At 46.4% G+C, this 26310-nt stretch overlaps 1 protein-coding gene across 1 annotated transcript in view; it reads left to right on the forward strand.

Moving 5' to 3' along the window:
* Window positions 1-26310, forward strand: part of LOC311135819 (contactin-associated protein-like 4) — a gene marked incomplete at both ends in the record, with an annotated part of 230799 nt that overhangs the window by 41848 nt on the left and 162641 nt on the right. The window contains one exon of the mRNA XM_084169857.1: window positions 1012-1122. Within this exon, the coding sequence (XP_084025983.1) occupies window positions 1012-1122 (111 nt within the window). The remainder of the gene's footprint in view (window positions 1-1011; window positions 1123-26310) is intronic.

Consider the following 26310-nt stretch of genomic DNA (forward strand, 5'->3'; position numbering starts at 1 on the left):
CTCTTCTCTTCTCTTCTCTTCTCTTCTCTTCTCTTCCTATCTAGTGTAAGTACTGCAAAGTGCAGCTCCTATTTGAATAGGATGGCGTGGTCCTTACTGGTAATTCACAGAAGGGTTTCTTCAATGTGGCAAGAACACACTGCTTTTGCAGTGTTTGACTCTTTTGAGTTGATATCGTGTGGTTGAAATATTTTCATAATTTGGTTTATCAATATTTTGTGTGGTTTTGGTTTTACAACATATTACAGTTGAGTTCAAGTCACTCTGTAACGCATTTTGTGATATTGTTTTGGTCTTGGTGTTTTGGTCTCTTCCAAGAAAGCCATAGCACACATTTGTGGTGTTGGAACATAATAGTGATCTGCATTATGTAGTGATTTTACAGTGATGTTGTCACGGAATCTGCCGAGGCTGCTCCTCCTCCTTGCTCGGGCAGGTTTCGGCGGTCGTTGTCCCCGGAATACTAGCTACCACCGTTGTATTTTTCTATGTTTGTTTGCTTTTGTCTGATTGTTGTACACCTGTGGTTAGTTAGCGTTGATTATGTGTCCTATAAGTTCTCGTTTTGTTAGTCTTGTGTTGTGTGTTATTGAGCTTCCTGTCTGTATTGGTTTTCCCTCCTTGGTTTTTAGGAGAGGTTTTCGCACTTGTTGTGCGCGTTAGTATTTTTCCTGTTCTTTTATGCCTGTGTGCGTATCGCTCGTCTCCGGGCACTTTTGCTCGTATTGATTCACTAAAGACTGTTGAACGAAGCTTCTGTGTCCTGCGCCTGATTCCCGCACCTTTCACATACAGCACTCCTGACAGATGTCATTCAAATGGTGATGACATTCTGTGATGCCACCACAATGGTGTCGATGGTGTTTTCTATCACTGCTGACAGTATAGTGTCAACTCACTTTTAGCATGATTCCGCCTTGATAATGTTCTTTGGAGCTACTATGCTGAGTTACTACTAGTCCAGAGCTCAAAGACTAATCCTTTGCTTTGTGTTTCATGTTGGCTTGACAGACAGCTGTGATGGCCCACTGGTGTCCAACCTGCCCCAGTCCTCCTTCAGAAGCTCCTCTCAGTTATCCAACAGCCATGGGCCCGGCTTCGCTAAAGTCAACAGGAGAGATGGTGAGTACTGGACTTTTGATACATACACTATTGAAAAAAAAGGGTGCTTCAGCTGTCCCTATAGGATAACCTTTTTTGGTTCCAGGTAGAACCATTTTTGGTTTCAGGTAGAACCCTTTTGGGTTCCAAGTAGAACCCTCTGTGGAAAAGTTCTTCATGGAACCCAAAAGGGTTCCGAATAACCATTTTTTGGTTCTAGATAGCACCTTTTTTTCTAAGAGTGTACTATTCTACTGCAGTAGTTATGAGGAAAGGGGCTGTGTAGTCCCAATGGCTTTTTGCAATGCTTCACACACATTGACCTCATCCATTCCCCATTTCAAGTTGGAGTAAAGGATGGGAAAAATAATAAGGCATTGTTTGGCTTGAGAAAAGAGCCTGATATGGACCCTGTATTGATTGAAGGATTCCTTAGTATCCCCACTATTATTGGGAGGCTGTGTTCCGTCCGTACACTGTCGTGTTGTGAGGCTCAGCTGATCATTGCGAGAGGGGGAAAAGGAGAGCAAGGGTTGGGTTCCCCACAGGACTGTGCATAAAGAACATCAAAGGCAGGTTTCAGCAGCAGTGGCGCAGGATCCAGTTGATTTAGTTTGTGACTTGAGAAAGGGAAGAGAGAGAGGGAGGAAGAGAGGGAGAGAGGGAGGGAGAGAGAGAGAGAGGGAGGGAGGGAGAGAGAGGGAGAGAGGGAGAGAGAGGGAGGGAGAGAGAGAGAGAGAGGGAGAGAGGGAGAGAGGGAGAGAGAGGGAGAGAGGGAGAGAGAGGGAGAGAGAGGGAGAGAGAGGGAGAGAGAGGGAGAGAGAGGGAGAGAGACATATACACACCCAGCCGGTCACATAGGTAGATATTGGAGTACTACATCACAAGCTCCAGTGCAAGGTCACCCACCCTTACCATCTGAATTGCGATTCATCCAAACTAAGAAAATCAAGAGGGGATTGGATGGTTTGCTGGACGCTGATATAAGGGTTTGCTTGCCTTGCTTACAGGGGAAAATGCTATCACGGTGGTTCTTTGTTTGAATGTTTTAAAACGTGGAGGGTTTATCTATTTTGTTTCTAGCTTGAAAGCAGAAAATAATTTGGGAAAGGAGGGATTTTTAGCAGCCACATAAGAGAATGATTTTCTTGAACTGTGAGACCAAAACAAACTAAGCTTGTTGGATGCTGCTTCCATGCTGTCATTGATGGCTGTAGCAGTAAGCACACAGGGTTGGTATTTCACTATTCCCATCTGAGTTGATCTGGGTGGATCGATGGGTGTCTAAAACTGTCTATGGTATCATCAGTTTGGTATATTTCCCTGTGTTTGATCATGATGAAGCAGTGTCAGTCAGGTTACTTGTTTTAGATATCAGTTAATGTCTGCACCAGAGGTAGAAGATTGTTTAACCCTTTACACTTGTGGGAATTGGCCTATATGGATAGGGCTAAATTAAAATGTTTTTCTTACAGAAGAAATATGAAAAGCATATGCATAACCATGGTAGCAATTGAAAGGGAACAGCTGGTAGATTGTGAAAATTATTAGACCAAATGTGAGGATACAACAGTTCATCTGACACAAGACTGAATCCACTGTTGATTGTATGTGCATTTTACATTTACTGTACTTTTCGTTGCATTTGTTGATTGTTACGAACCCCGTGGCTTTAAACGTCTAGGGTGGATGGACAAGAGACCCGTAACATAATTCATGCAAATTAGAATCGTGACATGGAACAGTGAGAACAAAAACTACACGACAACCATAAACTACCGTCAAACTTAAAATGTTTATTTTTTAACACACGGTAAAGGTTTGGGAAAAAGGGCTGAGCAGGACCCAAGAAAGGAAACAATAGTGTAAAAAAAACTGATCTTGCCTGCCTCAAGAACCGCTAAGCTACTGCTAATCATACAAAAATTACAGTGGGTGGGCCGCTCAGGTCTAACTAGTGGTTTTAGACAGTTTTCTTCCTACGGGTAATGTATGCCCAAGGGCAACATGCTTAAATTCCCCTTTTCCCAGAAACACACAACAAAGTTACCAAACAGAGTAACCAGCAAATGAGTGAGAACACAGGACACCACAGTATTATTTATTTCCTGAGTGGCGCAGTGGTCTAAGGCACTGCATCCAGGCTCTGTCGCAGCCGGCCGCGACTGGGAGACTCATGGGCGGTGCACAATTGGCCCAGCGTCGTCCAGGGTAGGGGAGGGAATGGCCGGCAGGGATGTAGCTCAGTTGATAGAGCATGGCGTTTGCAACGCCAGGGTTGTGGGTTCGATTCCCACGTGGGGCCAGTATAAAAAAAATATAAAAATATATATATATGTATTCACTAACTGTAAGTCGCTCTGGATAAGAGCGTCTGCTAAATGACTAAAAATGTAAATGTATCCATACTCACATACGGAAAATAGTCTCTCTCTACAAACACAACTGACCGGCTTTTAAACAATGGGATGTGTGATTGAAAAACCAGAAACAGGTGGTGCAATGCAGAGGAATGTCCACTGATTGGTCCACCTCAGCAATCAGCAGACACCCCAACGACCATCAATCAGGAACATACAGGACACCTGTGATTAGGGCAGAAGGAGAGGAAAAACACAAAAAGACACAGGATACCTGTATCCATAACATTGATAATGAAATCTGAAAATACTCTGGATACATTCAGTAACATGATAAGAATAATCCTAGAAAATGTGGTGTAGGTGCAACATAGGACAAAATAAGTACAAGGGTTTGAGTGAGAGGACTAACTGGTGTCTCCAAGTGGCCACACACCTCTCTAAAGTGTGCACAGTTCCTAAGTAATTTCAATGCACTTTTATGACTCAAGGAAGATTCTTCAACTATAAGGTTCTTTTTTTTTTTTAGCTCTTCTAGTTGTGCTGTTGAGGAACTAGAGCAAACACACTTGTAGTTGTTTTGTTTGGAACACAGCCCAGCATCCCTGCCATCACCCAATTACTGTTGGTCGCAATCTGGGTGAGGTGGGCATCATTTGAAAGCTTGTTCTATTGCCAACATGACTAGCTAAGATAAGAAATACGATATTATAGTGTTAGGCTTTCACAAGGCAATTCAGAGAAACAGATCGTAATTTCAGTGCGCATAGAATGAAGTCATGAGTGCATTCAGGTGCGTGTGCCTTGGCTCATTTTCTTCACAATAGCCAAACATTCTCTCTTAATTTACAGCTTTTCCCTCACTCAGACAACATAACATTTGCAAAAGTTGCCCAATTAGCAGGAGTGATGGGGGAAACTTCTTGTCATGCGAGTTGCTCAATTTCAGAACGGCTGTCAGTCAAAACCCATAGAGAGCTGTGAGGTGCAGAGCCATAGCTCTGAGGTCATGTATAGCATGTTACTGTACAGCCACTGTGTTCCAATTTAGCCGTTTATCAGTGCCCAAATCAGCCATTTTCAACCTGTATATAGGTACGAGTGTATAGGATTAAATGACATCATTACAACCAGAAAAGAGCTTTGCTCTTTGGGTGAACATTTCTAGTGATGGAGTACAGTATCGTAATCTGTTGTTAACAGGACATTGCAAAGACGCCTCTCAATATCCTCTCTTCTATTTGACCTTTGACTGTTTTCAAGCTCACTCTCTGTCCTTTCTGTGAATGGAGGAGGATCTAACAACATGGCATCCCAGAGGGTTGAAACAGTGATGCTGCATAATGTATCCTACAAAGGGCGTTTTCAGAAGATGACGAATGCAGTGACTCTCAAATTGCTTTCTTACATGGCAGGGCACGAGACGACACAATCCCAGCTGTTCTAAGAAGAAATCAATGAATAAATTAATGAATCCATCTAATTTACATATCTGCCTGCACATGTTAACACTTATCATCCTCTAGCTAGTGTTTCTCAGAGGATATTCACATTACTGATTCAATTTACTGACAAAATGAACAGTGGTAACTATCAAGGCTCTATAATACAGATGTAGAATCTTAAGTTGATCAGTATTTTAAGCTTCTAAAGATAGTAATTTCCACTTAGAAATTTCAGAATTGATTTTCCCTAACGAAAAATGTATCAACCACTATGAAAATGTTCATTAATTATAATCCACATAATAATTCACATTTCCTGTTGCTGCATGATTATTTTCCTGCTGTAGCAAACTGGTTCAAATTAAGATCCTACATCTGTATAACCCTCTGTTCAGTCCTGCTGGTATGGTATCTTCTCACCAGGCTTGTTTATTGAGAATGGTATTTCGTGATCTGACAACTAAATTGATTGAAATAGTGAATTAAATATTCCCGTTCACCGATTATAATCAGAAAGTAGCAACATGAGAACAGGTGGTGATAGGATTTTATACAATATATAGTCAGTAAGGTCATTGTATAAGAACATATCAAAATGGCACATTGTCTGATCCATGCAAATTATATTGTTTGTCCTCAGACTGTCCTCAGAGTTGGATGGTCATCCACAGAGATACTATTATGTAATTCTATGGGTTCACCCATAGATCCTATTAAATGACTTAATTAAGTATTCTAATTCCTAATTCTATGGGTTCACCCCTCTAGTCAGTCCGGAATTAGAATGCTTTTCAGACCCAACCATTCTACACATTCTATTACACCCACCATTCTATCTACAAGTGCTGTGATCAGATATGTGGCCATGTCCATGTAATCCAATGTGGAGAAACATGAAAGGCCCATTGAGATCCAGTCAAGATCTGGTTAAACCACCTCCCTAGGGGGACAAGAATGCATTATGGAAGACCAGGTTTTGAATCATTATGGTAGGCCAGGTTCTGAAGCTTTATGATAGGCCAGGTTCTGAACCATTATGGTAGGCCAGGTTCTGAAGCATTATGGTAGGCCAGGTTCTGAAGCATTATGTTAGGCCAAGTTCTGAACCATTATTGTAGGCCAGGTTATGAACCATTATGGTAGACCAGGTTCTGAAGCATTATGGTAGGCCAGGTTCTGAAGCATTATGTTAGGCCAAGGTCTGAACCATTATTGTAGGCCAGGTTGTGAAACATTATGGTAGGCCAGGTTATGAACACACTCTGACTTTTATATTCTCTATGTCACGCTCCCTCATTCTATCCTCCAATAAAACAAAATTAGTTTATTAAATTCAACCCAGTTTCTCTCTCTCTCTCCCTCCTTCTTTCACTATCCCCTTCTATTTAATTACCTATTCCACCCTCTCTCTCTCTTTCTAATTATCTCTCTTTCACTTTCTTATTCCCACCTTCTGTCACCATCACTGTCTCTGACACTGCCGTATCCCTTTGAATACACACAACTGTGTGTTGGATTCTAATTATGAGTTACTCAGTCTCCAGTCTCATTTTTGATTGTGGAGAAGCAATTCGGACAACTTGAGTTCATCCCTTTGCTAAACGTTAATAGCAGTATTTAACATTTAAATGGTTTATTTTTTCATCATCGTGATACTGACAGTTGTACAATTATATTGAAATAGGCTTTGAAATTACATTTTGGCTGGCTAATTCCTTTCTCAAAAGATCAAATTAGATTTTAAAGTGAAATTCAACTAAGTGGAGACCATTCATTGAAATTCACTCGATATAGGACTATTGGCTAATCACATATTGATCTATTTGTTCAATCAGCGCTCCACTGTCCTCGGTTTTATGGTCTGATTGGTCTCTCATGTCTTTGGAGAGAAACTGGCGGCCATTTTGGTCTAGTGAACATTTACCTGAACTGGCAGCTCAGCCAGATGCCAGCTTGGAAAGTCCTATCAGTAGTCCTATCAGAAAGTCCCCCCTAATTCCACCCAGTCTTTTCCCTCTGATGATCTGCCATGTTATTCATATGGCCATTATTGGACGGTTGGTGTCAGTCAAGGCCCCACACTCTAAACAGGTCTCTATTCCTCATTCATTCACTAGCAAGAAAAACAGTACATTATTGATGAGTGAGTAGTCCGTTCATTAGACACGCATCTGCTCTTTGCTGGAAAGCTGGTATGACTCGCCAAAGTCGTGTCGGCCACAATTTCCCCATCTCCCCTCTAAAATAGACAGGGCAGCACGTAGCAGTCCAGGCCAGGCAGGAATGATTTACAGTTACCTCCAAAATTATTGGCACCCTTGTTAAATACTGTTGAAGTAATATGGCTACAGGTTCATCTGCCTCACCTAAAGCCCATTCTTGTGTGAAGCTGCTATAGACCAAGTGCTCACAGTCAGTATCTGGATAATATGTGTGAAATGCTTGATAATGTATGTGATCAACAGAGAGGTATATTTTCTGGGTGATTTCAATATTGACTTGCTTTCATCAAGCTGCCCACTCAAGAAAAAGCTTCAAACTGTAACCAGTGCCTGATACCTGGTTCAGGTTATCAGTCAACCTGCCAGGGTAGTTACAAACAGCACAGGAATGAAATCATCAACATGTATTGATCACATCTTTACTAATGCTGCATACATTTGCTTTAAAGTAGTATCCATATCCATCGGATGTAGTGATCACAATATAGTAGCCATGTCTAGGAAAGCCACAGTTCCAAACGCTGGGCCTAATATAGTGTATAAGAGGTCATACAATATGTTTTGTAGTGATTCTTATGTTGATGATGTAAAGAATATTTGCTGGTGTGTAATGAGGAGAAACAAGACACTGCACTTGACACATTTATGAAATTTGTCACGTTCGTTTAATGACAGGTCAGACCAAGGCGCAGCGTGATATGCGTACATGTTTATTTTAACTGTTAAACACAGAACAAAACAACAAAGGAAACGAACCGTGAAGTCCAAGGTAGCACACACAACATACCTTAACCGGAACAAGATCCCACAACTAGACTGTGCCAATAGGCTGCTTAAGTATGGTCCCCAATCAGAGACAACGAGCGACAGCTGCCTCTGATTGGGAACCACACCGGCCAACATAGATCCACACATGCTAGATATACAACATAGAATATATACAAACAAAGAATACACACACCCTGACTCAACATATAAGAGTCCCCTGAGTCAGGGCGTGACAAAATTGCTTTTTCCAATTACTAATAAGCATGCACCAATTAAGAAAATGACTGTAAAAACGGTTAATGAGGATTGATGAGGAATTGAAAAATTGTATGGTTGAGAGGGATGAGGCAAAAGGTATGGCAAATAAGTCTGGCAGCACAACCGATTGGCAAACGTCATGCAACTTGAGAAATCATGTGACTAAACTGAATAAAAAGAAGAAACTATACTATGAAACAAAGATAAATTATATAAAGAATGATAGTAAAAAGCGTTGGAGAACCTTAAATAAAAATTTGGGCACAAAGGAAAACTCAGCTCCATCATTCATTGAATCAGATGGCTCATTCATCACAAAACCCACTGATATTGCCAACTAATTTAATTATTTGCCAGCAAATTACTAGCTTTGAGTAAAGCCAGTGTGTCTATATATGCGGATGACTCAACACTATACACGTCAGCTACCACAGCGACTGAAATTACTGCAACACCTAACGAAGAGCTGCAGTTAGTTTCAAAATGGGTGGCAAGGAATAAATTAGTCCTAAATATTTCTAAAACTAAAAGCATTGTATTTGGGACAAATCATTCACTAAACCCTAAACCTCAACTAAATCTTGTAATGAATACTGTGGAATTTGAGCAAGTTAAGGTGACTAAACTGTTTGGAGTAAGCCTGGATTGTAAACTGTCATGGTCAAAACATATTGATGCAACAGTAACTAAGATGGGGAGAAGTCTGTCCATAAAAAGCGCTGCTCTGCCTTAACAACACTATCAACAAAGCAGGTCCTACAGGCCCTAGTTTTGTCGCACCTGGACTACTGTTCAGTCATGTGGTCAGGTGCCACAAAGAGGGACCTAGGAATATTACAATTGGCTCATAACAGGGCTGCACTGCTGGCCCTTAAATGTACAGCTAACATTAATGATATGCATGTCAATCTCTCACGGCTCAAAGTGGAGGAGAGATTGACTTCAATACTACTTGTTTTTGTAAGAAGTGTTGACAAGCTGAATGCACCGAGCTGTCTGTTTAAACTACTAGCACACAGCTCGGACACCCATGCATACCCCACAAGACATGCCACTAGAGGTCTCTTCACAATCCCCAAGTCCAGAACAAACTATGGGAGGCGTACAGTACTACATAGAGCCATAACTACATGGAACTCTATTCCACATCAGGTAACTGATGCAAGCAGTAGAATCAGATTTCAAAAATAGATAAAAAAACATCTTATGGAACAGCGGGGACTGTGAAGACACACACACACACAGGTACAGACACGCACACGCTAGCATACGCACTCTACACACACGTACATTGTAATATTGTTGTATGGTGGTATTATACATTTTGTATTGGAGATATGTAGTGGTGTAATAATGTTACTGTAATGTAACTGTAACTGTTTTATCTTTTGTTTTATGTGTGATGTAAGTGCCTTAATGTGTTTGGACCCCAGGAAGAGTAGCTTCTGCCTTGGCAGCAGCTAATGGGGATCCTTAATAAATACAAATACAAAAATTAAGATGAGCAAAAAAGACTATGAAATAAATAATACAAATACCAAGCTATATTGTGTACTCCAAAAAGTGCACAGTTATATTATTTATTACTCTTAGAAAGAGATTTTGTTTAACAAGTAAAAAAAGTACTGAATGTGTCAAAATGATTGACACCCCTAAAGAGTCGTATAAATAAATTCAAACTAAATAAAATTAACATTAACATTATACTTAAATTAACCTCAGTTTAAGGTACTGTATTGTGGCCTTCAATGGCTTCCTTTTTCACTGGGGTATAAATATGAGGTAACGCATGTGTCACGGTTCAGACAGACGACCAGAGGACCACAATTGCGTCACACCAGAAAGTTTATTAAACTTAAGGGAAAAGGGAAGTAGGGAGTGAATGAAGGCTCCAGGGGTAACAGGGATCCCGTCCAATGTGCTGGGTCTGTGCCCCCCCCAGTGGCAGCGATGCGTCCTATGAAGCCGGTGGTGGGTGGTCCAGAAGTCCTGGGGGGGGGGAGACACAGACACAACAGGGCGGAATGAAACAAGGCAGCAGTACAGTTCAAGGGAAATCCAAAATACGTAGTAGCAAGGCAGAAGGCTGGTCAGAGTTACCGGGATTGAAGAGTAGTCAGGAGTCGTAATGGCAGAAGCAGGTCTGGATCTCCTGGGGCAGACGAGTATCCAAAAATCAGGCAGGTCCGGGGTCACAAAACCAGGGTGAGCCAGAAGCGCGAGCAAACAGGTTCCGGGTGTGAGCATTGCAGACGATCTGACACCGGAGAGCTGAAAGACAGGGCCTTAAATACTGGGAGAGGTAGTGGGTAATGCAGCGCAGCTGGCAGAGTAATTAGAGCAGAGCAGAGCAGGGACAGGTGGAGCTAGTTAGGCTGAGTAGAGAGAGTGGTGAGCAGAGTGGAAGAAAATTAAGGTGGTAACCCGGTGGAGTGAGAGGCTCATGACAGAACCCCCCCCCCAAGGGACGGCCCCAGAAGTCCCAAGAGCAACACCACGCCGGGCGGGAGGAGGGGAGCCGGAGGAGGGCTAGAACTCCTCCGAACGGTCCGAGTGAACGTCCTCATCCTCGGAGGAAGCCGGAGGGCCGTGGTCGGGAGATGGGACAGGTCCCGAGACAGGATCAGGCACAGGACAGGAAGCCGAGCGGGCAGGACGGTTAGGGACCCCTCTGGGGCGGCCCCTACGGATTGCAGGTTGATCAGGATGCCGTTGGTGGAAAGCGGTGATGAGAGTCCTATCCACAATCCGACTAGCTGGCACCCAGGTCCTTTCCTCAGGTCCATAGCCCTCCCAGTCAATGAGGTACTGGAGACCCCTACCCCTCCGTCTGGACCGAAGCAGGCGGCGGACGGTGTAAACCAGACCACCATCGACGAGCCGTGGAGGAGGAGGACAAGGCGCAGCAGGGACCAGCGGACTCTCATGGATGGGCTTAATCTTAGACACATGGAAAGTGGGGTGCACCCTCAGGGAATTAGGCAGTTGGAGCCGGACAGCAGTTGGGCTAATCACTCTTATGATAGGGAATGGGCCAATGAACCGAGGTGCCAGCTTCTGCGACTCCACCCTGAGTGGCAGGTTCTTCGACGACAACCACACCCTTTGACCAACATGGTAGGTGGGAGCAGGAATTCTCCGACGGTTGGCCCCGGTAGTGTAGCTGGCAACGGATCTGAGGAGTGTGGCTCGGGCTTGTGACCAGGTGCGGCGACATCGACGGGCAAAAGCAAGTGCAGATGGGCAAGTAACCTCCTCTTCCTGGCTGGCAAATAGAGGAGGCTGGTATCCATAAACACATTGGAAAGGGGACATACCGATGGCAGAGCAGGTCAGAGAATTGTGTGCGTACTCCACCCATGTCAATTGCTGCGACCAGGAGTGGGGGTTGCGTGAAGTCATGCATCGCAGTGCCTTCTCGAGCTCCTGATTAGCCCGCTCTGACTGCCCATTGGATTGGGGATGGAATCCGGAAGTCAGACTGACTGTGGCTCCCAGCAGGTGACAGAACTCCTTCCAAAAAGCGGAGGAGAATTGTGGACCACGGTCAGAAACTCCATCCTTTGGCAGTCCGTGGATCCGGAAGACGTGTTCCAGGACCACCTGGGCGGTCTCCTTGGCGGTTGGGAGCTTGGGGAGGGGAATGAAGTGTGCCATCTTGCTGAAACGGTCAACTATGGTGAGAATGACGGTCATGCCACTTGAAGGGGGCAGCCCCGTGACAAAGTCAAGGGCGATGTGAGACCAGGGACGTCTGGGCACAGGCAGGGGCTGCAGCAATCCGGCTGGGGGCTGGCAGGACGACTTGTGTTGGTTGCAGATGGGGCAGGCTTGGACGAATTCCCGTACATCCTTCCTCAGAGAGGGCCACCAGAACCTCTGGGCGAGCAGGTTGTAAGTGCGGGTGGAGCCAGGGTGACAAGCTAGGCGGGAGTCATGTCCCCACTGAACGACCTGGGACCTCAGGTCTTCGGGGACAAAAAGGCGGTCAGCTGGGCAAGTGCTGGGACCTGGCTGGTTACGGAGAGCCTCCAGCACCTGTTCCTCAACAGCCCAGGTCAGAGCTGCAACGATGCAGGGACTTGGCAGAATCGACACAGGGTCCTTGGAGGGGGTGTCATCCTTCTGGAATTGACGGGAGAGGGCGTCTGGCTTGGTGTTGCGTGATCCAGGCCGGTATGACAGAGTGAAATTAAACCTGGTGAAGAACAGGGCCCAGCGGGACTGCCTGGAGTTCAACCGTTTGGCTGTGCGGATGTACTCCAAGTTCTTATGATCGGTCCAAACGAGAAATGGAATGGTGGACCCCTCCAGCCAGTGACGCCACTCCTCCAAGGCAAGCTTCACAGCCAGCAGCTCACGGTTCCCTATGTCGTAATTGCACTCAGAGGGGGACAACCGACGTGAGAAAAAGGCACAGGGATGGAGCTTCCTATCCTCCGCAGCCCACTGAGAAATCACAGCACCAACTCCCACATCCGAGGCGTCCACCTCCACAATGAATTGCCGGTCCACATCAGGCATCTGGAGGATGGGAGCGGAGGTGAACCTCACCTTGAGGGTACTGAAGGCTTTGTCGGCTGCTGGGGTCCAGGTGAAGGGTTGCTTGGTGCTGGTTAGAGCAGTGAGAGGGGCAGCAACGGTACTGTAGTTCCGGATAAACTTTCTATAGAAGTTAGCAAACCCCAGAAACTGTTGCAGCTTCTTTCTGTTCTCCGGAACTGGCCATGAAGTGACTGCTGATACTTTGGCAGGATCCATTTGGATACTTCCCTCTGCCACTATGTACCCCAGGAAGGCCACTGTCTTGACGTGAAACTCACATTTCTCTGCCTTGGCGTAGAGGGAATTCTCCAGAAGACGATGAAGGACTTGCTGGACATGGCGGGTGTGTTCAGACAGGTTTCTGGAGTAGATTAAGATGTCATCCAGGTAAACGAAGACAAACTTGTTTAACATGTCCCGCAGTACATCATTCACTAGAGCCTGGAACACAGCAGGAGCATTGGTGAGGCCAAAAGGCATAACCAGATACTCGTAGTGGCCTGTTGGTGTATTGAATGCGGTTTTCCATTCATCTCCCTCCCGGATCCGCACTAGGTGGTAAGCGTTTCTGAGATCCAACTTGGTAAAAACAGTGGCTCCCTGGAGCAACTCAAAAGCAGAGGTGAGCAGAGGCAGAGGGTAACGGTTTTTCACTGTGATGTCGTTGAGTCCCCTGTAGTCGATGCAGGGGCGAAGAGATCCGTCCTTCTTCCCCACAAAGAAGAAGCCAGCACCAGCAGGAGATGAAGATGAACGGATTAATCCTGCGGACAGAGAGCCATTGATGTAGTCCTCCATGGACTTTCTTTCAGGAGCAGACAACGAATAAAGACGACCCTTTGGAGGGGCTGTTCCAGGGAGGAGGTCGATGGCACAGTCGTACGGTCGGTGAGGGGGCAGAGATGTGGCTCTTGCTTTGTTAAACACCTCTCTGAGACCATGGTAGCATTCTGGGACATTGGAGAGGTCAGGAGCGGAGTTAGTAGGTACTGGCCGAGGGGGTAGTGCGGCAGCAAGCAGGCAGGTTCGGTGGCAGTCCTCTCCCCACTCCCTGATCACCCCGGTCACCCAGTCGAGCTGAGGGTTGTGCCGGCGGAGCCATGGGTAACCCAGGATGAGGGGTTGGCCTGGAGAGGGGAGCAGGTGAAACTGGATAGTTTCTTGATGGTTTCCGGACAGACCCATCGAGACCGGGGCCGTGACATGAGTGACCGATCCGAGTAAGTGTCCGTCCAGTGCCCGGGCAGGAATAGGAGGTGTCAAACGGAGGTTCTCCAGTCCCAGTTGGCGTGCCAGCTTGATGTCCATTATGTTGGCTTCGGCGCCAGAATCCACCAGAGCAGCCAGGGTGTGAGTTGAGTCAGAGAGGCGGAGGTGAACTTGCAGCAGGGGTTTGCGGTCGGAGGACTGGATGGTCATTGAACTCAACCGGACTCCCCCTATGCCCGGTGAGCTTCGGCCCTTTAAAGGGCAGGTTACCACACGATGTCCATCACCTCCACAATAGAGGCAGAGGTTTGAGGTGAAGCGTCGCTGGCGCTCTGCAGGAGTGAGAGAGGCTCGCCCAATCTCCATAGGCTCAGACTGATCAAGCTGACCTGGGTGAGTGGCAGTAGATGACAGGAGCCCAGTCGGATCTCTCCGAATGCCGGTAGTAGGTGGACCTTGGCGCCCCCTCTCACGACGACGGGTCTGTATCCTTCTGTCGATCCTGACAGTCAGTGCGATGGCTTCATCAAGAGTGGAAGGCAGTTCATGGGAGACCAACTCGTCCTTGATATAGTCAGCCAAACTATGGAAGAACGCGTCCACCAACGATGGTGTGTTCCAAGAACTTCGTCTAGCCAGGGTTCGGAAGTCGATGGAATGGTCTGCGACTGTACGTCTGCCTTGTCGAATACTGAACAGTTCACGAGACGCCTCTGCGGTTGGTGAATCCAGGTCAAACACCTTCAGCATCTCCTCAGCAAACAGGTCGAAGGTTGCACATGCGGGGGTTTGACGTTCGAACTCTGCTGTTCCCCAGAGTCGAGCTCGGCCCGTCAGGTGAGTGATGGCATACCCAACTTTAGCCCCCTCCGTGGCGAAGGTCCTTGGCTGCAAGGAGAACTGAAGTCGGCAGCTAGTCAGGAATGGCCGGACCTGGGTTGAACCGCCGTTGAACCGCTCGGGGTTTCCAATCTTGGGTTCCGGAGCAGCGGCTGCAATGACCGGGGCAGGTAACTCGGGGGCAGGGCTGGTGGGCAGACTGGCTGGGGTCAGGTTGGTGAGGAGTTGAATGATCATGGCGAGTTGTTGTTGCTGCTGCTGGAACTGCTGCTCATGCTCATCGGTTTCCATGTCGGGGAAAGTGTGCGCTGAGTCCATAATGGTCAGATCGTACTGTCACGGTTCAGACAGACGACCAGAGGACCACAATTGCGTCACACCAGAAAGTTTATTAAACTTAAGGGAAAAGGGAAGTAGGGAGTGAATGAAGGCTCCAGGGGTAACAGGGATCCCGTCCAATGTGCTGGGTCTGTGCCCCCCCCAGTGGCAGCGATGCGTCCTATGAAGCCGGTGGTGGGTGGTCCAGAAGTCCTGGGGGGGGGGAGACACAGACACAACAGGGCGGAATGAAACAAGGCAGCAGTACAGTTCAAGGGAAATCCAAAATACGTAGTAGCAAGGCAGAAGGCTGGTCAGAGTTACCGGGATTGAAGAGTAGTCAGGAGTCGTAATGGCAGAAGCAGGTCTGGATCTCCTGGGGCAGACGAGTATCCAAAAATCAGGCAGGTCCGGGGTCACAAAACCAGGGTGAGCCAGAAGCGCGAGCAAACAGGTTCCGGGTGTGAGCATTGCAGACGATCTGACACCGGAGAGCTGAAAGACAGGGCCTTAAATACTGGGAGAGGTAGTGGGTAATGCAGCGCAGCTGGCAGAGTAATTAGAGCAGAGCAGAGCAGGGACAGGTGGAGCTAGTTAGGCTGAGTAGAGAGAGTGGTGAGCAGAGTGGAAGAAAATTAAGGTGGTAACCCGGTGGAGTGAGAGGCTCATGACAGCATGTAAAATTGCTTTGTCATCCATCAGCATGGGGAATGGCAAAGAACTCACAAATGAAAATATACAAATGATTGTTAACTTTTATAAATCAGGGAATGGGTGCAAAAAACTACTGAAAAAAACAAATATACCACTTACCGCTATTAGGGCAACAATGAAGAAGTTTAAAACCACTGGAACAGTGCTAAACTTGCCTGGTATTGGACGCATTTGTATCTTGTCCCCACGCACAGTGAGGAAGATATTTTGGAAGGCAAAGAAAAGTGGTCACAGTTGGGTAATTACAGATCTTGGTCACATCTCTCCAAATCTACAATTAGATGCCACCTCCATGCCTATAGGCTATTTAGAAAGGTTGCCATAAAAAAAGCCTTTATTGAGAGCAACCAACAAATGTAAACACCTGGAGTTTGCTTAATGGTCAGATGAGATTACGAAATTGCTCTTTGGCCATGCACACCAGAGATGGGTTTGGCCTCGAAAGAAGGATGCATATGCAGAAAATAACCTCTTACCTTGGGGCCCTTGTTAAGGTCAACTGCATCATGAACTCTACCAAGTATCAGGACATTTTAGCCAAAAACCTGGTTGCCTCTGGATCTTCCAGCAAGACAATGACCCCAAGCACACATAAAAATCCACAAAGAAAATGGTTAATTGACCACAACATTTAGCAATGGCCAGTCTCGAGACTAACCTCATTGGAAACCTGTGGTTTGAATTGAACAGGGCAGTCCATAAGCACAGACCGAAGGATATCAAGGATCTGGAAAGATTCTGTATGGAGGAATGGTCGACGATCCCTCCCAATGTGTTCTCCAATCTCATAAAACATTATAGAAAAAGTGCCGACATTTTGTTTTAGTCTACAAATGATTTGTAATTATGTTCCGGCCCCCTCACCATCCGCTGAAGAAAATAATTGTCCCGCGGCTCAATCTAGTGGATGATTTCTGGAATAGGGTGCCATTTTGGACGCAGCCCATAACAGGAAGAGGAGAAAAGTCTGAGTGATTTTATCTTCCTGGTTGGAAGGCCTGTCATACACAATATGACCAAATCTAAAGACAGAGGGTAGAGATTTATTGGAACAGAGAGTAAAGGGATTATTCAATTTTGAAACCCTACAGCTACATTGGTGACTCGTGATGGAATTCACCACTGATCTGTGAAGAAAAGAAAAGTTGTATTTTGTAGAACCTTAGAAAAGGATAGTGTTTGCAGTACTGTGTAATTCCACTCAGTGTGGTAACCAGCCATGGCTCTCTCTTTGGGGTACTTCCCACAAAGCAAATCTGGTTGAAATCATGACATCATTTCAACCAGTTTACAAGGTTGTGATCTGGTTGTGATATCATTTCAACAAGTTTTTCCCACTGGGTAGTAGATATTGCATTAGAGAAATGTAACAGGGTTTGGCTTCAAGGGTAAAATATTATATTTGTCAAATTTGTTGTTGTTTTTTATGAACATTTGCCCACAAAAAACTTTTATGGTTGATATAGCCAAAGCGTTGATTATGGACAAATGATTAGATGCCACTGATAATGTTACTATTTTCAGACTTTTAGTCAGATACAGTGCCTTCAGAAAATATTCATACCCCGTGACTTATTCCACATTTTGTTGTGTTACAGCCTGAATTCAAAATAGATTAAATATTTTTTTTCTCACCCATCTACACACAATACCTCATTATAACAAAGTGGAAACATGTTTTTAGAAATTTTTGCAAATGTATTGAAAATGAAACACATAAATAATACATTTACATAAGTATTCACACCCCTGAATCAATACTTTCTAGATGCACTTTTGGCGGCGATTGCAGCTTTGAGTAGTCTTGGGTATGTCTGTGTCAGCTTTGCACATCTGGATTTTGGAATTTTCTCCCATTCTTTCTTGCAGATTTACTCAAGCTCTGTGAAGTCAGATGGGGAGCGGTGGTGAACAGCAATTTTCAAGTCTTTCTACAGATTTTCAATGGGATTGAATTATTGGCTTTGGCTGGGCCACTCAAGGACTTTCACATTGTTGTTCTGAAGCCATTCCAGCATTGCTTTGGCTGTATGCTTGGGGTCATTGTCCTGTTGGAACGTAAACCTTCGCCCTAGTCTTAGGTCGTTTGCACTCTGAAGCAGGTTCTCATCAAGGATTTGCCTGTATTTGGCTCCATTCATTGTCCCCTCTATCCTTACCAGTCCCCCAGTCCCTGCCGCTGAAAAGCATCCCCATAGCATGATGCTGCCACCACCATGCTTCACGGTAGGGATGGTGTTAGACAGGTGATGAGCCGTGCCTGGTTTTCTCCAGACATAGCGCTTTACATTCAGGCCAAAGAGTTACATTTATGTCTCATCAGACCACATAATTTTTTGCTTTATGATCTCAGAGTCTTTCACGTGTCATTTTCCAGGCATGCTGTTATGTGCCTTTTTCTTAGGAGAGGCTTCTGTCTGGCTACTCGCCCTTAAAGCCCAGATTGGTGAAGTGCTGTTGTCCTTGTGGCCGGTTCTCCCATCTCAGTAGTTCTGTCAGAGTGGGTTCTTGGTCACCTCCCTGACCAAGGTCCTTCTTGCCCGGTTGCTCAGTTTGTAAGAGTCTGGGTAGTTCCATATTTTTTCCATGTCCCAATGATGGAGACCACTGTGCTCTTGGAAACGTTCAACACTCTAGAAATTGTTTTATACCCTTCCCAAAATATATGCCTCATCACAATTCAATCAGAAACCTACGGACAGTTCCTTGGACTTCATGGTATAGTTTCTGCTCTGACATGCACTGTCAACTGTTGGACCTTATATAGACAGATGTGTTTCTTTCTAAATCATGTCCAAAAAATGGAATTGGCCACAGGTGGACTCAATTTGTAGTGACATCTCAAGGATGATCAAAGGAAATTCAATGCACCTGAGCTCAATTTGGATGATCATAGCAAAGGCGTGTGGATAATTATGTAAATTAATATTTTTGTATTTCATTTGCAAAAGTTTCTAAAAACATGTTTTCACTTTGTCATTATGGGGTATTGTGTGTAGATGGCCAAGCCTGTCTCTGACCTTTTTAACCTGTCTCTCCTCTCTGGGGAGGTTCCATTGCTTGGAAGGCAGCCACGGTGTGTCCTTCATTTAAAGGGGGAGATCAAGCTGATCCTAACCCTAGACCCACTCCAATTTGCATACCGCCCCAAAAGATCCACAGATGACGCAATCTCTATTGCACTCCACACTGCCCTTTCCCACCTGGACAAGAGGAACACCTACGTGAGAATGCTATTCATTGACTACAGCTCAGCGTTCAACACCATAGTGCCCTCAAAGCTCATCACTAAGCTAAGGATCCTGGGACTAAAAACCTCCCTCTGCAACTGGATCCTGGACTTCCTGACGGGCCGCCCCCAGGTGGTAAGGGTAGGTAACAACACATCTGCCACGCTGATCCTCAACACGGGGGCCCATCACGGGTGCGTGCTCAGTCCCCTCCTGTACTCCCTGTTCACCCATTACTGCATGGCCAGGCACGACTACAACACCATCATTAAGTTTGCCAACAACGATGAGACAGCCTATAGGGAGGAGGTCAGAGACCTGGCCGTGTGGTGCCAGGATAACAACCTCTCCCTCAACGTGACCAAGACAAAGGAGATGATTGTGGACTACAGGAAAAAAAAAGAGGACTGCGCACGCCCCCATTCTCATCGACGGGGCTGTAGTGGAACAGGTTGAGAGCTTCAAGTTCCTTGGTGTCCACATCACCAACGAACTATCATGGTCCAAACACACCAAGACAGTCGTGAAGAGGGCACGACAAAGCCTATTCCCCCTCAGGAGACTGAAAAGATTTGGCATGGGTCCTCAGATTCTCAAAAAGTTCTACAGCTGCACCATCGAGAGCATCCTGACTGGTTGCATCACCTTCTGGTATGGCAACTGCTCGGCCTCCGACCGCAAGGCACTACAGAGGGTAGTGCGTATGGCCCAGTACATCACTGGGGCCAAGCTTCCTGCCATCCAGGACCTCTATACCAGGTGGTGTCAGAGGAAGGCCCTCAAAATTGTCAAAGACTCCAGCCACCCTAGTCATAGACTGTTCTCTCTGCTACCGCACGGCAAGCGGTACCGGAGCGCCAAGTCTAGGTCCAAAAGCCTTCTCAACAGCTTCTACCCCCAAGCCATAAGACTCCTGAACAGCTAATCATGGCTAACTGGACTACTTGCACTGCCCCCCCCCCACCACCACCCCATCTTTTTACGCTGCTGCTACTCTGTTAATTATTTATGCATAGTCACTTTAACTCTACCCACATGTACATATTACCTCAACTACCTCAACTAGCCTGTCACACCCTGGCTCTGGGACTCTATTTGTTGAGCCAGGGTGTGTTTATTCTATGTGTTTATTTCTATGTTGGGGGTTCTAGTTTGTTGATTTCTATGTTTGCCTGAGTGACTCCCAATCAGAGGCAACGAGTGTCAGCTGTTGGCTGGTTGTCTCTGATTGGGAGCCATATTTAAACTGTCTGTTTTCCCTTTGTGTTTGTGGGTTTTTGTTCCGTGTTCGGTCATTGATACCGTTGGACGTCACGAGTCGTTTCTTGTTTTGTGTTTAAACTTTAACTAATTAAAGTATGTTTGTTCATCACGCTGCGCCTTGGTCTGTTCCATATGACGATCGTGACAGAAAAGCCCACCATGCAACGACCAAGCAGCGTGTCCAGCGTCAGCTCTTGGGCTGGACATGGGAGGAAGCGCCATCGCCGGGAGAAGAGACAGTGGAGGCGCGCCGTAGAGAGGAGCAACGGCGTGATCAGGGTCGTCGTCGGGCGGTCGAGAGGCAACCCCAGAAAATTTTTAGGGGGGGGCACACGGCATGGACGACGGGGCTGACGGAGGCAAAAAAGGGGCGGATTCTGGAGGCCACCAGGTTACGGATACACCGCCCTGTACGTCCTGTGCGGATGCCTCACACAGAGTGTGTGAGGGTAGGCATTCAGCCAGGACGGGTTGTGGCCGCTCTTCACTCCAGGGCTCCTATCCGTCTCCACAGCCCGGTTCGGCCTGTCCCTGCTCCACGCACCAAGCCTACGGTGTGCGTCGCCAGCCCAGTCCGGCCAGTCCCTGCTCCACGCACCAAGCCTACGGTGTGCGTCGCCAGCCCGGTCCGGCCTTTCCCTGCTCCACGCACCAAGCCTACGGTGTGCGTCGACAGCCCAGCCCGGCCTGTCCCTGCTCCACGCACCAAGTATACGGTGCGCGTCGCCAGCCCGGCCCGGCCTGTTCCTGCCACTCGCACCAAGTATACGGTGCGCGTCGCCAGCCCGGCCCGGCCTGTTCCTGCCACTCGCACCAAGTATACGGTGTGCGTCGACAGCCCAGCCCGGCCTGTCCCTGCTCCACGAACCAAGTATACGGTGCGCGTCGCCAGCCCGGCCCGGCCTGTTCCTGCCACTCGCACCAAGTATACGGTGCGCGTCGCCAGCCCGGCCCGGCCTGTTCCTGCCACTCGCACCAAGTATACGGTGCGCGTCGCCAGCCCGGCCCGGCCTGTTCCTGCCACTCGCACCAAGTATACGGTGCGCGTCGCCAGCCCGGCCCGGCCTGTTCCTGCCACTCGCACCAAGTATACGGTGCGCGTCGCCAGCCCGGCCCGGCCTGTTCCTGCCACTCGCACCAAGTATACGGTGCGCGTCGCCAGCCCGGCCCGGCCTGTTCCTGCCACTCGCACCAAGTCTACGGTGCGCGTCGCCAGCCCGGCCCGGCCTGTTCCTCCTCCACGCACCAAGCCAGAGGTGCGAGTCGTCAGCCTGGTAAGGCCCGTCCCTCCTCCACGCACCAAGCCAGGGGTGCGCGTCGTCAGCCTGGTAAGGCCCGTTCCTCCTCCACGCACCAAGCCAGGGGTGCGCGTCGTCAGTCCAGCACAACCCGTGCCTGGGTCACCGGTGCCTGGTAAGGTACCGGTCAACTGCTCCACGATGGAGCTGAAGCTAACCGCTCCTGCTAAGTCCAGTTCGGCTCCGGCCGGCGGGGCCAGACTGGACCAGGGGCGCTATGGGGGGTGTATTGGAGGGTGGTGGTCAAGGCCGGAGCCAGAACCGCCGCCGAGGAGGTATGCCCGCCCAGCCCTCCCCTGTTTTGTTTAGTTGAGGCGCGGTCGCAGTCCGCGCCTTTAGGGGGCGGTACTGTCACACCCTCGCTCTGGGACTCTATTTGTTGAGCCAGGGTGTGTTTATTCTATGTGTTTATTTCTATGTTGGGGGTTCTAGTTTGTTGATTTCTATGTTTGCCTGAGTGACTCCCAATCAGAGGCAACGAGTGTCAGCTGTTGGCTGGTTGTCTCTGATTGGGAGCCATATATAAACTGTCTGTTTTCCCTTTGTGTTTGTGGGTTTTTGTTCCGTGTTCGGTCATTGATACCGTTGGACGTCACGAGTCGTTTGTTGTTTTGTGTTTAAACTTTAACTAATTAAAGTATGTTTGTTCATCACGCTGCGCCTTGGTCTGTTCCATATGACGATCGTGACATAGCCGGTGGCCCCGCACATTGACTCTGCACCGGTACACCCCTGTATATAGCCTCCCTACTGTTATTTTATTTTACTTCTGCTCTTTTTTTCTCAACACTTTTTTGTTGTTGTTTTATTTTACTTTTTTATTAAAAAATAAAAAATAAATGCATCGTTGGTTAAGGGCTGTAAGTAAGCATTTCACGGTAATGTCTACACCTGTTGTATTCGGCGCATGTGGATTTGATTTGATTTATCTGTTATAGGCCAATTTCTATTTTGCCCTGTTTATCAAAAGTGTTGGGAAAACGTGTGAATATTCAGCTGACTGGCTTTCTTGATATCTATAGTATTCTCTCTGGTACGCGATCTGGTTTCCACTCAGGTTATTGATGTGTCACTGCAACCTTAACCTCTACGGGATCGGTGTCCCGGATAAGGGACGGTTGAGCGAACGTGCGCTAATGTAATTAGCATGAGTGTTGTAAGTAACAGCATACTTTGATTTGTCATCCTAAGGGTCCCAGAGATCAAATGTAGCATAGTTTTGTTTGATCAAATCCATTTTTATATTCAAATGTAGGAACTGGATTCTACAGTTTGAACCCCTGCTGTCTCTGGCTTCACACCCACCCCGCCCAGCCATCTAGATATGTGAAAGTTAGTGTATAAGCCAATGATACATCATGTATGACATTCCTGGGAGTGTGTAAACTTACATTTTGTATTACCATATCATTTTTGTATGTTCTCTATAGTTATGTACTTGAAAATGTATCAATTGACCAATTCAGCACATTTGGGCAGACTTGATACAAAATAGTCCAGTATTGCAATGCTTCACTGGATCAAAATCTAAATTGCGTCTAAACTGCAATATTATATTGTGGCCTTTCTCTTGCATTTCAAAGATGATGGACCAAAAACAAATTGAAAACAAATGTTTTTTTGTTTGTATTATCTTTTACCAGATCTAATGTGTTATATTCTCCTACATTAATTTCACATTTCCACAAACTTCAAAGTGTTTCCTTTCAAATAGTATCAAGAATATGCATATCCTTGCTTCATGTCCTGATCTACAGTCAGTTAGATTTGGGTATGTCTTTTTAGGCGAAAATTGAAAAAAAGGGTGTGATCCTTAAGAGGTTAAAGGTCCTAAATGATGTCACCATTGCCCTTCTAAGCAATGTTGTGCTGCTATTTTTATTGACTTGGCCAAAGCTTTTGATACAGTAGACCATTCCATACTTGTCGGCCTGCTAGGAGTATTGGTGTCTCTGAGGGGTCTTTGGCCTGGTTTGCTAACTACCTCTCTCAAAGTGCAGTGTATAAAGTCAGAACATCTGCTATCTCAGCCACTGCCTGTCACCAATGGAGTACCCCAAGGCTCGATCCTAGGCCCCACGCTCTTCTCAATTTACATCAATAATATAGCTCAGGCAGTAGGAAGCTCTCTCATCCATTTATATGAAGATGTTACAGTCTTATTCTCAGCTAGCCCCTCCCCGGATTTTGTGTTAAATGCTCTACAACAAAGCTTTCTTAGTGTCCAACAAGCTTTCTCTGCCCTTAACCTTGTTCTGAACACCTCTAAAACAAAGGTCATGTGGTTTGGTAAAAACAATGTCCCTCTCCCCACCTGTGTAATTACTACCTCTGAGGGTTTAGAGCTTGAGGTAGTCACCTCATACATGTACTTGGGAGTATGGATAGACGGTACACTGTCCTTCTCTCAGCACATATCAAAGCTGCAGGCTAAGGTTAAATCTAGACCTGGTTTCCTCTATTGTAATCGCTCCTCTTTCACCCCAGCTGCCAAACTAACCCTGATTCAGATGACCATCCTACCCATGCTAGATTACGGAGACGTAATTTATACATTGCTCTCGAGCAGCTAGTTGTTCTTTACCATTCGGCCATCAGATTTACCACCAATGCTCCTTATAGGACACATCACTGCACTCTATACTCCTCTGTAAACTGGTCATCTCTGTATACCCGTCGCAAGACCCACTGGTTGATGCTTATTTACAAAACCCTCTTAGGCCTCACACCCCCCTATCTGAGATACCTACTGCAGCCCTCATTCTCCACATACAACACCCAGTCACATTCTGTTAAAGGTCCCCAAAGCACACACATCCCTGGGTCGCTCCTCTTTCCAGTTCGCTGCAGCTAGCGACTGGAACGAGCTGCAAAAAACACTCAAACTGGACAGTTTTATCTCCATCTCTTCATTCAAAGACTCAATCGTGGACACTCTTACTGACAGTTGTGGCTGCTTCGTGTGATGTATTGTTGTCTCTACCTTCTTGCCCTTTGTGCTGTTGTCTGTGCACAATAATGTTTGTACCATGTGCTGCTACCATGTTGTGTTGCTACCATGTTGTTTTCATGTTGGGTTGCTACCTTGCTGTGTTGTCGTGTGTTGCTGCCATGCTATGTTGTTGTCTTAGGTCTCTCTTTATGTAGTGTTGTGTTGTCTCTCTTGTTGTGATGTGTGTTTGGTCCAATATTTATATATTTATTTATTTTTTAAACCCCCGTCCCCGCAGGAGGCCTTTTGCCTTTTGGTAGGCCGTCATTGTAAATAAGAATTTGTTCTTAACTGATTTGCCTAGTTAAATAAAGGTAAAAAAAATCTGTAACACAACAAAATGTGGAATAAGTCAAGGGTTATGAATAATGTCTGAAAGCACTGTGTATGATGTGTTGATTTTAATGGGCAGCAGCACAGCAGTGGTATAATGACCACGTTCCTGACCCTACATTAACCCTAATAACCATGCACAGCCTTGTCCGTTCCAGTCAGGGACTAAAGAGAAGATCAGGGGAGATTTCCTTGATTTGAACAGACAGCACTGCAGACTGAGAGGGCAAGAACACAATGGGAATCCAGGGATATGTCCCAAATTACATCCTATTCCCTACGTAGTGCACTGTGCACTACTTTTGAGCCCTGCACTAAATATGGAATAGGGTGCCATTTGGAACGCAAACCTATACAGGCCTTCCCAGCAACCATTAGCAGGCTTATGAGCCTTCCTGTGGTAGCCAATAATTGCCAATTTTACAGACAGAATAAAAACATGAATGTGTTAATTGCTTGAGAACACACCCCTTTATTCTGTCTCTGGTTTGTGTCCCAAATGGCACCCTGTTATTATAGTGCTTTACTTTTGGTACCCTATTCCCTATGTAGTGCATTACTTTCAACCTGGGCCAGAGTGCATTTGGGACGCATGCTGTCTTGGTCTTCTGTCTTCGTCGCTGGATGCCCTCCTGGTATTGTGCATCCTCCTCCTCTTCATCTTCCCTGCATGTCCGCTCTCTATACCATCACCATCTCTATACCATCACCATCTCTATACCATCACCATCTCTATACCATCACCATCTCTATACCGTAATGAACAAAGGTCAACGTGTTCGCTCTCCCTCTCATCGCTGTGTCAATGGCAACGTCTGTCTGCTACTGAAGTTAAGTACTTATTAAACCAGGCCTTTCGCTGCCTCATGTCCTAAATGCCAACAGCTACAGGCAGCTTGTTGCCTTGCCCCGGACCAGACCAGACAGACGGTTATATAAACAGTAAAGTAGGAATATAAAGGGACCCCATCACTTTGAGTCCAGAAGGAAGTCAACACAGGTCATAATACACAATGTGTACGTAGTAAATGTCTACTGTATATAGAATTTAACTAGATTATCTTCGGTGCAGGTGCCGAAGGATGCAATTTAGTAAAACCTTACATGTAGGCTAAGTAATATGGGTAGTCTGCAAGTGCACACTTTGGGAGAAGTGTGGAGAATCAAGGGAATCTGGTCCCTAAATCCTTGTAGGATTCCTACCAGTTCCTGGAGATTATTTGCGTCAGCCTAGTTAGATGCCATCAACTTGGTACCAAATGTTAAATGGTCTTTAACCTCGGTGTCTTTGTGTTGGGTACTTAAAAGGCTCTGTGTGTTCTCTCTCTGTATAGAGTAAGGCACTCTGCAGCTTATTGGGCCATTTCTATTGGCAGCTGCGGTTTGAGTAGTTTCTGTGCTGGGCCCTCTAGCT

The sequence above is a fragment of the Coregonus lavaretus genome, assembly GCF_964263955.1.
Source record: "Coregonus lavaretus genome assembly, chromosome: 10".
NCBI lineage: Eukaryota > Metazoa > Chordata > Actinopteri > Salmoniformes > Salmonidae > Coregonus > Coregonus lavaretus.